Source organism: Crinia signifera, unplaced genomic scaffold (assembly GCF_055691185.1).
Source record: "Crinia signifera unplaced genomic scaffold, ASM5569118v1 HAP2_SCAFFOLD_172, whole genome shotgun sequence".
Taxonomy (NCBI): domain Eukaryota; kingdom Metazoa; phylum Chordata; class Amphibia; order Anura; family Myobatrachidae; genus Crinia; species Crinia signifera.
The window spans coordinates 156985-170600 of NW_028142065.1; the positions used below are offsets into that span (position 1 = coordinate 156985).

Here is a 13616-nt window from a genome sequence, read left to right on the forward strand (position 1 = left end):
CACGCTTTATAAAATCAACTCCACACCTACGTGGATAGTGAGGGTATGAACAGGTCGGGATGACGCGTACCGCGTCCAGTCGAGGTCGCCACGCTTCGGGGTAACTCGGATAGTGGGGGTGTGCATGGATGGAATAGCATGCAAATCGGCAGAAAATCAGCATAAAATCGGCCGCTAAATCGCATCCAATTTTTGCATGCGATTTGCGGCTGATTTTGCGGGCGCCGTGATAATACACAAGTACCAAAAAATCTGCAGTTTGTCTGCAACCCCACAATTCTTGCTAACTAGGACCCTAATATAACACTTATGAGTGATCAGGTATCTCTGACATCTTCTGTGTACAGGGATGTTTAATATTTGGCCCCCCACCCCCCTAAATTTGCTGTAAATATTTTTGATAAACACGCTCCGTAATGTCGCTGCTTGTACACGGGTATGTTGCGCAGTCAGCGCTCACTGGTTCTGGCTCTGAGACAATGGCGTCCATAGCCTCGGATGGATGCGTTCGTAGACTCAGATACAGATATGAAGTAGCACTTGCGCCTCTATCACAGTCTCACTTCCCATCCATTACACAGTATATTTTGTTGTTTCATCAACTTAGCGACAACCCGAACAAGCACACATGCCCGGTGTGGCAGCTGAAGTGGGTAATGCAGGACCACGGTAGCCTTGGCGAGGACAAGGGGGAGATCCTGGTGTCTATATCTGCAGACGGGCGGATAGCGAGGTGGCGAATAAGAAAAGGATTGGACTGTAACGGTGAGCGCAGAAAATATGGGCCAATCAATTATATGTGCGTGTGATTAGTAAGTATATATCGGGATTTATTCAGTGATCTTAAGAGCAAAATATCTCTCTAATGGGCAAAAACCATGCTGCACTGCAGGTGGGGTAGATGTAACATGTGCAGGGAGAGTTAGATTTGGGTGAGTTATTTTGTTTCTGTGCAGAGTAAATACTGGCTGCTTTATTTTTATACTGCAATTTAGATTCAGCTTTAACTCCCCCCACCCAAATCTAACTCTCTGCACATGTTACATCTGCCCCACCTGGTTTTGCCCATTTGGTTCTACCCAAGATCCATGCATTAGAGATCTCACTGGCCATCCCTGTCACCACATCAGGTGACAATATTCGTCTGTACAGTCACTCCTATCCAGCTCTGATGGGGCTGTAGTTCCATCTGCCCCGATTTAGGGTGTTAATCACACCTGATCGATGTTGTGCGTATTCCTAAGGTGATTGATTATCGAATGACTGCCCATGCATCCAAATCATAGCATGCAGGGGCAAGGCCAAACAGCGAGAACCAGAGATTTTGTCAGTGGTAACCAGACTTTTTTCTGGGAGTGATCTGAAATACGCAGACGTGCCCAGGCATTTTCAGGGCGGGATTTCACTGTCCTTGTTTCAGGGGGGCCCACACTGCACAACCCGCACCCATTATATCTTACCTCTCCAGAATCCTGCATTGCATTGCAGAAAGGGGATGGCGGCCATTTTCCCAGTGATATACTCATGACAAGGTGGAGACTGGATCCCCTTCAGTTTTGATTACAGTGGTCTAATAGGTGTAATGCTGGGTCTGTGTGCAAACTTCTATGGAACAATCCTCTTAAATAACAGTATTAGATGTTTCCAGGCGTAATTCCATCTATTTCTAGCAGTGGCGTTACTATAGCACCGCAGCCCCCACGGTCGCGGGGGGGCGCTGTGCATATGGGGGCGCCGGGGGGGCTGCGGTGCTATAGTAATCCCCCCGCCCCCCATCCCCCACATGCTTACCTGTCCGTGCGTCCCGGCTCCCCTCCTGGCTTCATTCAATGCTATGGAGATGGACCACGATAAAATGGCCACCCCATAAAGCAGACTGTTCTCTGAAACTGTCTGCGGTATGGGGGCGGCCATTTTATCGTGGTCCGTCTGCATATAATTTATTGAAGCCAGGAGGGGAGCCGGGACGCGCGGACAGGTAAGCATGCGGCAATGGGGGTAGGGGGCACGGGGGGCCGGACAGGCGGGCGGGGAGGGGGGGCGCCCCCCATTAACGGTGGGGGGGACGCCCCAAACAAAGCTACGCCTCTGATTTCTAGGAGTACTTGTACCTGTGTCTAAGATTCCCCAGGGTGCGCAGTCTGTGCGGCTGCGATAGAATCAGGCTGATCAGGGGCGGAGCTGATGTTACATGACTTCCCCTCACACACCTGGCCATGCCTGCGTATTACCTGACACTCCCAGATAACAGCTGCTCCCATACCTCCCAACATTACCCTCTTCAGGAGGGACAAATTTCTCTGTTTCTGGACTTCCCTCATAATGTATGATTGCCATCACCTGTTTCACACAGGTTAATTGATAAGAAAGGTGCCTCAACACAGGTGATGGCAATCATCAATTAAGGGAGAAGTCCAGAAACAGAGTAATGTGTCCCTCCTGGAAAAGGTCATGTTGGGAGGTATGCGCTCCCCATGTAATGATTCCCCAGTGTGTGCAGTCTGTGTGTAGCCCAGGACTTACTCAGCGGCTGTGATAGAATCAGGCTGATTGGGGGCGGAGCTGATGTCACATGACTTCCCCTCACACACCTGGCCACACCTGCGTATTCCCTGACACTCCCAGATAACAGCTGCTCCCCATGTAATGATTCCCCAGTGTGTGCAGTGTGTGTGTAGCCCAGGACTTACTCAGCGGCTGTGATAGAATCAGGCTGATCGGGGCGGAGCTGACATCACATGACTTCCCCTCACACACCTGGCCACACCTGCGTATTCCCTGACACTCCCAGATAACAGCTGCTCACCATGTAATGATTCCCCAGTGTGTGCAGTGTGTGCGTAGCCCAGGACTTACTCAGCGGCTGTGATAGAATCAGGCTGATCGGGGGCGGAGCTGAGGTCACAGGACTTCCCCTCACACACCTGGCCACGCCTGCATTATCCCTGACACTCCCAGATAGCAGCTGCTCCCCATGTAATGATTCCCCAGTGTGTGCAGTGTGTGTGTAGCCCAGGACTTACTCAGCGGCTGTGATAGAATCAGGCTGATCGGGGCGGAGCTGACATCACATGACTTCCCCTCACACACCTGGCCACACCTGCGTATTCCCTGACACTCCCAGATAACAGCCGCTCACCATGTAATGATTCTCCAGTGTGTGCAGTGTGTGTGTAGCCCAGGACTTACTCAGCGGCTGTGATAGAATCAGGATGATCTGGGGCGGAGCTGACATCACACACCCTCCCTGAAAACACTTGGCCATGCCTACATTATCCCTGACACTACCAGAGAGCGGCCGGTTACCACCCACAAACGCCGGCTACCTGTCAATCACCTGCTAACTACGGGCCGTATGCATGCGCAATTTATCGATAATCACCCAGCCTGCTAAATTCACAGCGGTGCGATCAGGTGTGAATTCGGCCCATTACCTGTCAGCTATCTAATAACATCATTTGTTTCTTGTGACAGATCTGATGAGATTAAAGCGCACAGGGAGTGACAGATTCAAAGATACGGCGGGAGACAAAGAGAAGAAGGGAGTGGCGTTTATCTCCCGGCAAGCCCCGGGGATGTGCTTCGACTTCCTGCCAACGGTAACAGATGCTATAGCATCTATAACAGTCACATACTATCTCTTATATATTTAGCCAGATCTGTCACTCAACCCCTGTGGAGAACGTTCCTGTGTAAAACAGTTTCACTTTCATGTGTCTGACGTTCCACCCCCTTGACATCACCTCCCCCCACCCAGCCAGGGCTACAGTACACGCCCACCATCCACCATTACTCCACAGCCACCATCCACCATTACTCCTGCACATCCCTACCCTCTGCCAGGACCCCCGCGACCCCCCTCCCGCGATTCGCGGGACCCCCCGCGACCCCCCCCCTCCCGCGATTTGCGGGACCCCCCCTCCCGCGAATCGCGGGACCCCCGCGACCCCCCCCCTCCCGCGAATCGCGGGACCCCCGCGACCCCCCCCTCCCGCGAATCGCGGGACCCCCGCGACCCCCCCCTCCCGCGAATCGCGGGACCCCCGCGACCCCCCCCCGCGATTCGCGGGCCCCCCGCGACCCCCCCTCCCGCGATTCGTGGGACCCCCGCGACCCCCCCTCCCGCCATTCGCAGGACCCCGCACCCCCCCTCCCGCGAGTCGCGGGACCCCCGCTTTCCACCCTCCCGCGAGTCGCAGGACCCCCGCGACCCCCCCCTCCCGCGAATCGCGGGACCCCCGCGACCCCCCTCCCGCGATTCGCGGGACCCCCGCGACCCCCCCCCTCCCGCGATTCGCGGGACCCCCGTGACCCCCCCTCCCGCCATTCGGGGGACCCCCGTGACCCCCCCTCCCGCCATTCGCAGGACCCCGCACCCCCCCTCCCGCCATTCGCGGGACCCCCGCTTTCCACCCTCCCGCGAGTCGCGGGACCCCCCCTCCCGTGATTCGCGGGACCCCCGCGAACCCCCCCTCCCGCGATTCGCGGGACCCCCGCGACCCCCCTCCCGCGATTCGCGAGACCCCCGCAACCACCACGGTATCCGGACTATTGTTAGACAGCACTTACATCGACAGCCATTACATTGACACCATTAGTTCGACACCTCAATAGGTCGACCTGGTTTTAGGTCGACATACCATTAGGTCGACATGTTATGTCGACAGCTCATTAGGTCGACAGCTCATTAGGTCGACATGTTTTTAGGTCGACACTGCCATTAGGTCGACAGTGTCTATGTCGACAGTCAAAAGGTCGACATGTGTTTTTTCACTGTTTATTGAACCGACATGTGCCGACCGGCGGTATTTCATGCCCTACTATCCACTAGGGCGTGGTGGGAGAATAAAATAGTGTGCCCGAAGCATAGCGAGCGGCTGCCGTAAACTTCAAACTGTGTCCATGTCGACTGTGTCGACATTTCGGCCAAAAAACAGTAAAAAAACCCATGTTGACCTTTTGACTGTCGACATAGACACTGTCGACCTAATGGCAGTGTCGACCTAAAAACATGTCGACCTAATGAGCTGTCGACATAATGACATGTCGACCTAATGGTATGTCGACCTAAAACCATGTCGACCTATTGAGCTGTCGAACTAATGGTGTCGATGTAATGGCTGTCGATGTAAGTGCTGTCTAATATCCGTCCCAGACCCGACCACCCCCTCCCGCGATTCGCTGTACCTCCGCAACGACCCCCTCCCGCGAAACGCGGGACCCCCGCGACCCTCCCGCAAATCGTGGGACCCCCGCGACCCCCCCTCCCGCCATTCGCAGGACCCCGCACCCCCCCTCCCGCGAGTCGCGAGACCCCCGCTTTCCACCCTCCCGCGAGTCGCAGGACCCCCGCGACCCCCCCCTCCCGCGAATCGCGGGACCCCCGCGACCCCCCTCCCGCGATTCGCGGGACCCCCGCGACCCCCCCCCTCCCGCGATTCGCGGGACCCCCGTGACCCCCCCTCCCGCCATTCGGGGGACCCCCGTGACCCCCCCTCCCGCCATTCGCAGGACCCCGCACCCCCCCTCCCGCCATTCGCGGGACCCCCGCTTTCCACCCTCCCGCGAGTCGCGGGACCCCCCCTCCCGTGATTCGCGGGACCCCCGCGAACCCCCCCTCCCGCGATTCGCGGGACCTAATGGTATGTCGACCTAAAACCATGTCGACCTATTGAGCTGTCGAACTAATGGTGTCGATGTAATGGCTGTCGCGAATCGCGGGACCCCCGCGACCCCCCTCCCGCGATTCGCGGGACCCCCGCGACCCCCCCCCTCCCGCGATTCGCGGGACCCCCGTGACCCCCCCTCCCGCCATTCGGGGGACCCCCGTGACCCCCCCTCCCGCAATTCGCAGGACCCCGCACCCCCCCTCCCGCCATTCGCGGGACCCCCGCTTTCCACCCTCCCGCGAGTCGCGGGACCCCCCCTCCCGTGATTCGCGGGACCCCCGCGAACCCCCCCTCCCGCGATTCGCGGGACCCCCGCGACCCCCCTCCCGCGATTCGCGAGACCCCCGCAACCACCACGGTATCCGGACTATTGTTAGACAGCACTTACATCGACAGCCATTACATTGACACCATTAGTTCGACACCTCAATAGGTCGACATGGTTTTAGGTCGACATACCATTAGGTCGACATGTTATGTCGACAGCTCATTAGGTCGACAGCTCATTAGGTCGACATGTTTTTAGGTCGACACTGCCATTAGGTCGACAGTGTCTATGTCGACAGTCAAAAGGTCGACATGTGTTTTTTCACTGTTTATTGAACCGACATGTGCCAACCGGCGGTATTTCATGCCCTACTATCCACTAGGGCGTGGTGGGAGAATAAAATAGTGTGCCCGAAGCATAGCGAGCGGCTGCCGTAAACTTCAAACTGTGTCCATGTCGACTGTGTCGACATTTCGGCCAAAAAACAGTAAAAAAACCCATGTTGACCTTTTGACTGTCGACATAGACACTGTCGACCTAATGGCAGTGTCGACCTAAAAACATGTCGACCTAATGAGCTGTCGACATAATGACATGTCGACCTAATGGTATGTCGACCTAAAACCATGTCGACCTATTGAGCTGTCGAACTAATGGTGTCGATGTAATGGCTGTCGATGTAAGTGCTGTCTAATATCCGTCCCAGACCCGACCACCCCCTCCCGCGATTCGCTGTACCTCCGCAACGACCCCCTCCCGCGAAACGCGGGACCCCCGCGACCCTCCCGCAAATCGTGGGACCCCCGCGACCCCCCCTCCCGCCATTCGCAGGACCCCGCACCCCCCCTCCCGCGAGTCGCGAGACCCCCGCTTTCCACCCTCCCGCGAGTCGCAGGACCCCCGCGACCCCCCCCTCCCGCGAATCGCGGGACCCCCGCGACCCCCCTCCCGCGATTCGCGGGACCCCCGCGACCCCCCCCCCTCCCGCGATTCGCGACAGCTCATTAGGTCGACATGTTTTTAGGTCGACACTGCCATTAGGTCGACAGTGTCTATGTCGACAGTCAAAAGGTCGACATGTGTTTTTTCACTGTTTATTGAACCGACATGTGCCAACCGGCGGTATTTCATGCCCTACTATCCACTAGGGCGTGGTGGGAGAATAAAATAGTGTGCCCGAAGCATAGCGAGCGGCTGCCGTAAACTTCAAACTGTGTCCATGTCGACTGTGTCGACATTTCGGCCAAAAAACAGTAAAAAAACCCATGTTGACCTTTTGACTGTCGACATAGACACTGTCGACCTAATGGCAGTGTCGACCTAAAAACATGTCGACCTAATGAGCTGTCGACATAATGACATGTCGACCTAATGGTATGTCGACCTAAAACCATGTCGACCTATTGAGCTGTCGAACTAATGGTGTCGATGTAATGGCTGTCGATGTAAGTGCTGTCTAATATCCGTCCCAGACCCGACCACCCCCTCCCGCGATTCGCTGTACCTCCGCAACGACCCCCTCCCGCGAAACGCGGGACCCCCGCGACCCTCCCGCAAATCGCGGGACCCCAGCGACCCCTCCCTCCCGCGAGCCCCCTCCCGCGATTCGCAGGACCCCTGCATCCTCCCCTCCCGCGATTCGCGGGACCCCTGCGACCCCCCCTCCCGGCTTTAAAAGGGCCCCCCGCGACCCCCCCTCCCGCGATTCACGGCACCCCCCCCTACTGTGATTTGCGACCCCCCTCCCGCAATTCGCGCCGCCCCCTCCCGCGATTCACGGAACCCCCCGTAGCGCCCCCCTCCCGCGATTTGCGGGCCCCCTCGGTACTTCTCGCGATTTGCGACCGCCCCCTAATTCACACATTCGGGGACCCCACCTCCCGCGATTCATGCCCCCCTCACGCAATTCACAGCACCCCCCACTTCCTGCGATTCGCAACCCCCCACGACCCCCCCTCCCGCGATTCACGAAACCCCCCGTAGCGCCCCCCTCCCGCGATTTGCGGGCCCCCTCGGCACCTCTCGCGATTTGCGACCGCCCCGTAATTCACACATTCGGGGACCCCCCCTCCCGCGATTCATGCCCCCCTCACGCAATTCACGGCACCCCCCATACCCCCCTTCCTGCGATTCGGAACACCCCACGACCACCCCTCCCGCGATTCATGCCCCCTCCCGCAATTCACGGACCCCCGCACCACCCCCCTGCGCCCACCCTCCCTTGATTCACGCCCCCCTCATGCAATTCACGGCAACCCCCCACACCCCCCCTCCTGCGATTCGCAGCCACCCCACGACCCCCGCCTCCTGCGATTCATGACCCCTCCCGTGATTCACGGACCCCCGCACCACCCCCCCTTGACTCACGGCACCCCACGCGCCCCTCCCGCAATTCACGGACCTCCGCAACCCCCCCTCCCGCAATTCACTAACCCCGACAACCCCCCTCCCGCAATTTGCAGACCCCCCAGACCCCCTTCCGGCAATTCCACCCCCCAGCGGACCACCGCGGCCCCCGCTCCTGCATTTCACGTACCCCCGTGACAATGGGGGATCCTGTACCACCACAAGCAGGTACCACCCCTAGGTGGGAAATCCGGCCCTGGCTGCCGCACTGCAGGTTTCCCCACTGCCCTCTGCACCAGCGCCACAACTTTTATCAATGTCTTGCCCACATACCACTATTATACAGCCTCCTGCTCTCATGCACGCTCACTCTCTCCCAGTGGGAGGAGACGCTCACCCACTGCCGGGAGCTGCATACTGTCCCCCACCCTCCTCCAGTTCTAGGGATGCCCATCGACCATCAATGATTTTCAAATAATCGATGGTTTATGGCCGATGTTGAATACTTTTGCCATCAATGTGGGAGGACACTGCCCTGCCTCCTGTTCTCCTGCCCCGTAACTTCCGCCAGTGGAGACCCGCTCACCCTGTGTTGCCCACATTCCCCTATCATGCTTTACCGCCCAGCCTCCTGCTCTCATGCACCCTAACTCCCACCCAGTCGGAGGAGACACTGACTCCTGTATTTCTGTGCTGCCACGCTGGACCCTCACCCACTGGCAGAAGCTGCACAGTGTCCACCACCCTCTTTAGTCCCCCGTATGCCCACACACCCCTATCACTACCCAGCTTCCTGCTCTCCTGAACCGTAACTTCCACCACTGGGTAATCGCTGACGCTGTGTTGCCCACATACCCCTATCATGCCTCATATCCCAGCATCCTGCTCTCATGCACCCTAACTCCCACCCAGTAGGAGGAGACACTGACTCAGGGCCACCGTCCGGTACTCCTGTGCTGCCACGCTGGACCCTCACCCACTGCCAGAAGCTGCAATACAGGGCATCTTTCATACAATTCTAACCATATTTCTCACAATACAAATGTTCACAAATTAAGGGGCGTAGCCCCTTACGCCGGTGTGAAGAGCGCCCGTAGGGCGCGATGAATCACCTAGTGGTCTAATAGGTGTAATGCTGGGGCAGTGTTCAAACTACTATGAAACAATCCTCTTAAATAACAGTATTAGATGTTTCCAGGAGTAATTCCATCTATTTCTAGGAGCAGTTGTACCTGTGTCTAGGAGCAGTTGTACCCGTGTCTAGGAGCACTTGTACCCGTGTCTAGGAGCACTTGTACCTGTGTCTAGGAATAGTTGTACCTTTGTCTAGGAGCACTTGTACCCGTGTCTAGGAGCAGTTGTACCTGTGTCTAGGAGTACTTGTACCTGTGTCTAGGAGCACTTGTACCCGTGTCTAGGAGCACTTGTACCTGTGTCTAGGAGTACTTGTACCCGTGTCTAGGAGCACTTGTACCTGTGTCTAGTAGCAGTTGTACCTGTGTCTAGGAGCACTTGTACCCGTGTCTAGGAGCAGTTGTACCCGTGTCTAGGAGTACTTGTACCCGTGTCTAGGAGTACTTGTACCCGTGTCTAGGAGTACTTGTACCTGTGTCTAGGAGCACTTGTACCCGTGTCTAGGAGCACTTGTACCCGTGTCTAGGAGTACTTGTACCCGTGTCTAGGAGCAGTTGTACCCGTGTCTAGGAGTACTTGTACCCGTGTCTAGGAGCAGTTGTACCTGTGTCTAGGAGTACTTGTACCCGTGTCTAGGAGTAGTTGTACCTGTGTCTAGGAGCACTTGTACCCGTGTCTAGGAGCACTTGTACCTGTGTCTAGGAGCAGTTGTACCCGTGTCTAGGAGCATTTGTACCCGTGTCTAGGAGCAGTTGTACCCGTGTCTAGGAGTACTTGTACCTGTGTCTAGGAGCACTTGTACCCGTGTCTAGGAGCACTTGTACCCGTGTCTAGGAGTAGTTGTACCAGTGTCTAGGAGTACTTGTACCTGTGTCTAGGAGCACTTGTACCCGTGTCTAGGAGTACTTGTACCCGTGTCTAGGAGCACTTGTACCCGTGTCTAGGAGCACTTGTACCCGTGTCTAGGAGTACTTGTACCCGTGTCTAGGAGCACTTGTACCCGTGTCTAGGAGCAGTTGTACCCGTGTCTAGGAGTACTTGTACCCGTGTCTAGGGGTACTTGTACCCGTGTCTAGGAGTACTTGTACCCGTGTCTAGGAGCACTTGTACCCGTGTCTAGGAGCACTTGTACCTGTGTCTAGGAATAGTTGTACCTTTGTCTAGGAGTAGTTGTACCTGTGTCTAGGAGTAGTTGTACCAGTGTCTAGGAGTACTTGTAACCGTGTCTAGGAGTACTTGTACCCGTGTCTAGGAGTACTTGTACCCGTGTCTAGGAGTACTTGTACCTGTGTCTAGGAGCACTTGTACCCGTGTCTAGGAGCACTTGTACCCGTGTCTAGGAGTACTTGTACCCGTGTCTAGGAGCAGTTGTACCCGTGTCTAGGAGTACTTGTACCCGTGTCTAGGAGCAGTTGTACCTGTGTCTAGGAGTACTTGTACCCGTGTCTAGGAGTAGTTGTACCTGTGTCTAGGAGCACTTGTACCCGTGTCTAGGAGTAGTTGTACCCGTGTCTAGGAGCATTTGTACCCGTGTCTAGGAGCAGTTGTACCCGTGTCTAGGAGTACTTGTACCTGTGTCTAGGAGCACTTGTACCCGTGTCTAGGAGCACTTGTACCCGTGTCTAGGAGTAGTTGTACCAGTGTCTAGGAGTACTTGTACCTGTGTCTAGGAGCACTTGTACCCGTGTCTAGGAGTAGTTGTACCCGTGTCTAGGAGCATTTGTACCCGTGTCTAGGAGCAGTTGTACCCGTGTCTAGGAGTACTTGTACCTGTGTCTAGGAGCACTTGTACCCGTGTCTAGGAGCACTTGTACCCGTGTCTAGGAGTAGTTGTACCAGTGTCTAGGAGTACTTGTACCTGTGTCTAGGAGCACTTGTACCCGTGTCTAGGAGTACTTGTACCCGTGTCTAGGAGCACTTGTACCTGTGTCTAGGAATAGTTGTACCTTTGTCTAGGAGTAGTTGTACCTGTGTCTAGGAGTAGTTGTACCTGTGTCTAGGAGTACTTGTACCTGTGTCTAGGAGTAGTTGTACCTGTGTCTAGGAGTACTTGTACCCGTGTCTAGGAGTACTTGTACCCGTGTCTAGGAGCACTTGTACCCGTGTCTAGGAGTACTTGTACCTGTGTCTAGGAGTAGTTGTACCTGTGTCTAGGAGTAGTTGTACCTGTGTCTAGGAGTACTTGTACCTGTGTCTAGGAGCACTTGTACCCATGTCTAGGAGCACTTGTACCCATGTCTAGGAGTACTTGTACCCATGTCTAGGAGTAGTTGTACCCGTGTCTAGGAGCACTTGTACCCGTGTCTAGGAGCACTTGTACCCGTGTCTAGGAGTACTTGTACCTGTGTCTAGGAGTAGTTGTACCTGTGTCTAGGAGTACTTGTACCTGTGTCTAGGAGTAGTTGTACCTGTGTCTAGGAGTACTTGTACCCGTGTCTAGGAGTACTTGTACCCGTGTCTAGGAGCACTTGTACCCGTGTCTAAGAGTACTTGTACCTGTGTCTAGGAGTAGTTGTACCTGTGTCTAGGAGTAGTTGTACCTGTGTCTAGGAGTACTTGTACCTGTGTCTAGGAGCACTTGTACCCATGTCTAGGAGCACTTGTACCCATGTCTAGGAGTACTTGTACCCATGTCTAGGAGTACTTGTACCCGTGTCTAGGAGTAGTTGTACCCGTGTCTAGGAGCACTTTTACCTGTGTCTAGGAGCACTTGCACCTGTGAGGTAACAACTAATAGAAGAAACGTAATAAAGACAGTCCTGATGTCCCCTCACTCTCATGCTTAATGTAAGCTAAATGAGGTAGGGTTCTAGGCTTCTTCAGTAAATGCATTCTAGAAACTAATAAGGGGGTGGACCTTACCGTGGAAGTATTGATTTTTCATATGCCGCCCTTACTGGTCACATGACACCATACCAGTCAGCCCCCCATTCCAGCAATATGATTCTCTGGTTACGGTTCCTAACAGCAGTATGCAGGGGTGCACCACAGAATCACTAGGTAGAGTAAGGCAGAGCGTCCAGATACCTTACTGAACCAAGCACACACAGAATTACTATTGATAAGTCGGGAATATATCCACTGTTAAGTTCGAGGATAAATAAATGACACGTAATTACATATTTATCCAAAATAATATATTATACAATATTGCTTAATTCTAGACAGACAGAACAGAACAGCACAGCATCCAGGAGCATGGAGTGTGGAGTGTGGAGAAGGAGGAGGGGCAGGCCCCAGCCCTCCTTTTTTCTCTGTCGTCACATGATTAAATTTATACTTTTTAAACTTATCTATCTATGGCCACAATAGTATGGGGGTGCTTTCATATATGGTGATAATGCTAACTATTTAAATCATTACATATATGGAAGAACATATTTAGTACTTGTCAGCAGTTCTAGTCGGCTCTCTGACGTAAGACATGTTGTAATTAGAGTATACATTTAAGCTATACATTCACTTCACGATCTCTTCTATTGACAGCAACAGGTGATGAGGCTTCAGAATAGATTGAGCTGGTAGTTTTTGATTGATGACAACAGGTGATAGTAGCTTATGTCACATTGACAAGTCCTTGGATACATATACTGAATATATATATATTGTTTATTAACTTGAAATCTTCAACTTGTGTGGAAATATAACTTTGTCCCATCCCAACACTATTTAGCACTTACATAAATAATCTGTAATATAGTAAAACACTTTTTATTTTGCTGTTTTCAGGTGTAGGCCTAATTGCTTTATAAACAAGACCTCAGCCAATACACTGACTTCTGCTCTGTCCATCTATAAAACTCCCAGCATGCTTTGTTCTGCTCATCCCTTTATTCTCTTCTAGGACTCAAACGTATACCTTGCCGGAACGGAGGAGGGCCATATACACAAGTGTTCCTGCTCATACAATGAGCAGTTCCTGGACACATACCGGGCGCATAAGGTGAGGTGCTGGGGTACAGAAGCTGCTCTAGATAGTAAGTATTATGTCCTAATCCCGCATCTCTCCTAGGCGGCATACCATGGGCACGCTAGGGTTACATACAGCCGCTGCTTGCTACTGTGACATAGAATGACCTATCCTCTCATCGGGACATACAGACGGCATGCAGGGAGGGGTTCTGCATGGAGTAATATCTTGTCGTACGCATCCCTCATGTCCTCCAGCCTCAGGGCCTGGTGTATATGATGTAGTGAGA

At 54.3% G+C, this 13616-nt stretch overlaps 1 protein-coding gene across 4 annotated transcripts in view; it reads left to right on the plus strand.

Annotated features, from left to right (window-relative positions):
- DNAI4 (dynein axonemal intermediate chain 4) overlaps window positions 1–13616 on the plus strand; it is a 43029-nt gene that overhangs the window by 18114 nt on the left and 11299 nt on the right. For all 4 annotated transcript variants that reach the window (XR_014467753.1, XM_083168005.1, XM_083168004.1 and 1 more), the window contains exons 12-14: window positions 608–765; window positions 3475–3599; window positions 13262–13360. Coding sequence is in view for 3 of the 4 variants with exons in the window: in XM_083168005.1 (XP_083024131.1) it covers window positions 608–765; window positions 3475–3599; window positions 13262–13360 (382 nt within the window). In the remaining variant the exon portion in view is untranslated. The remainder of the gene's footprint in view (window positions 1–607; window positions 766–3474; window positions 3600–13261; window positions 13361–13616) is intronic.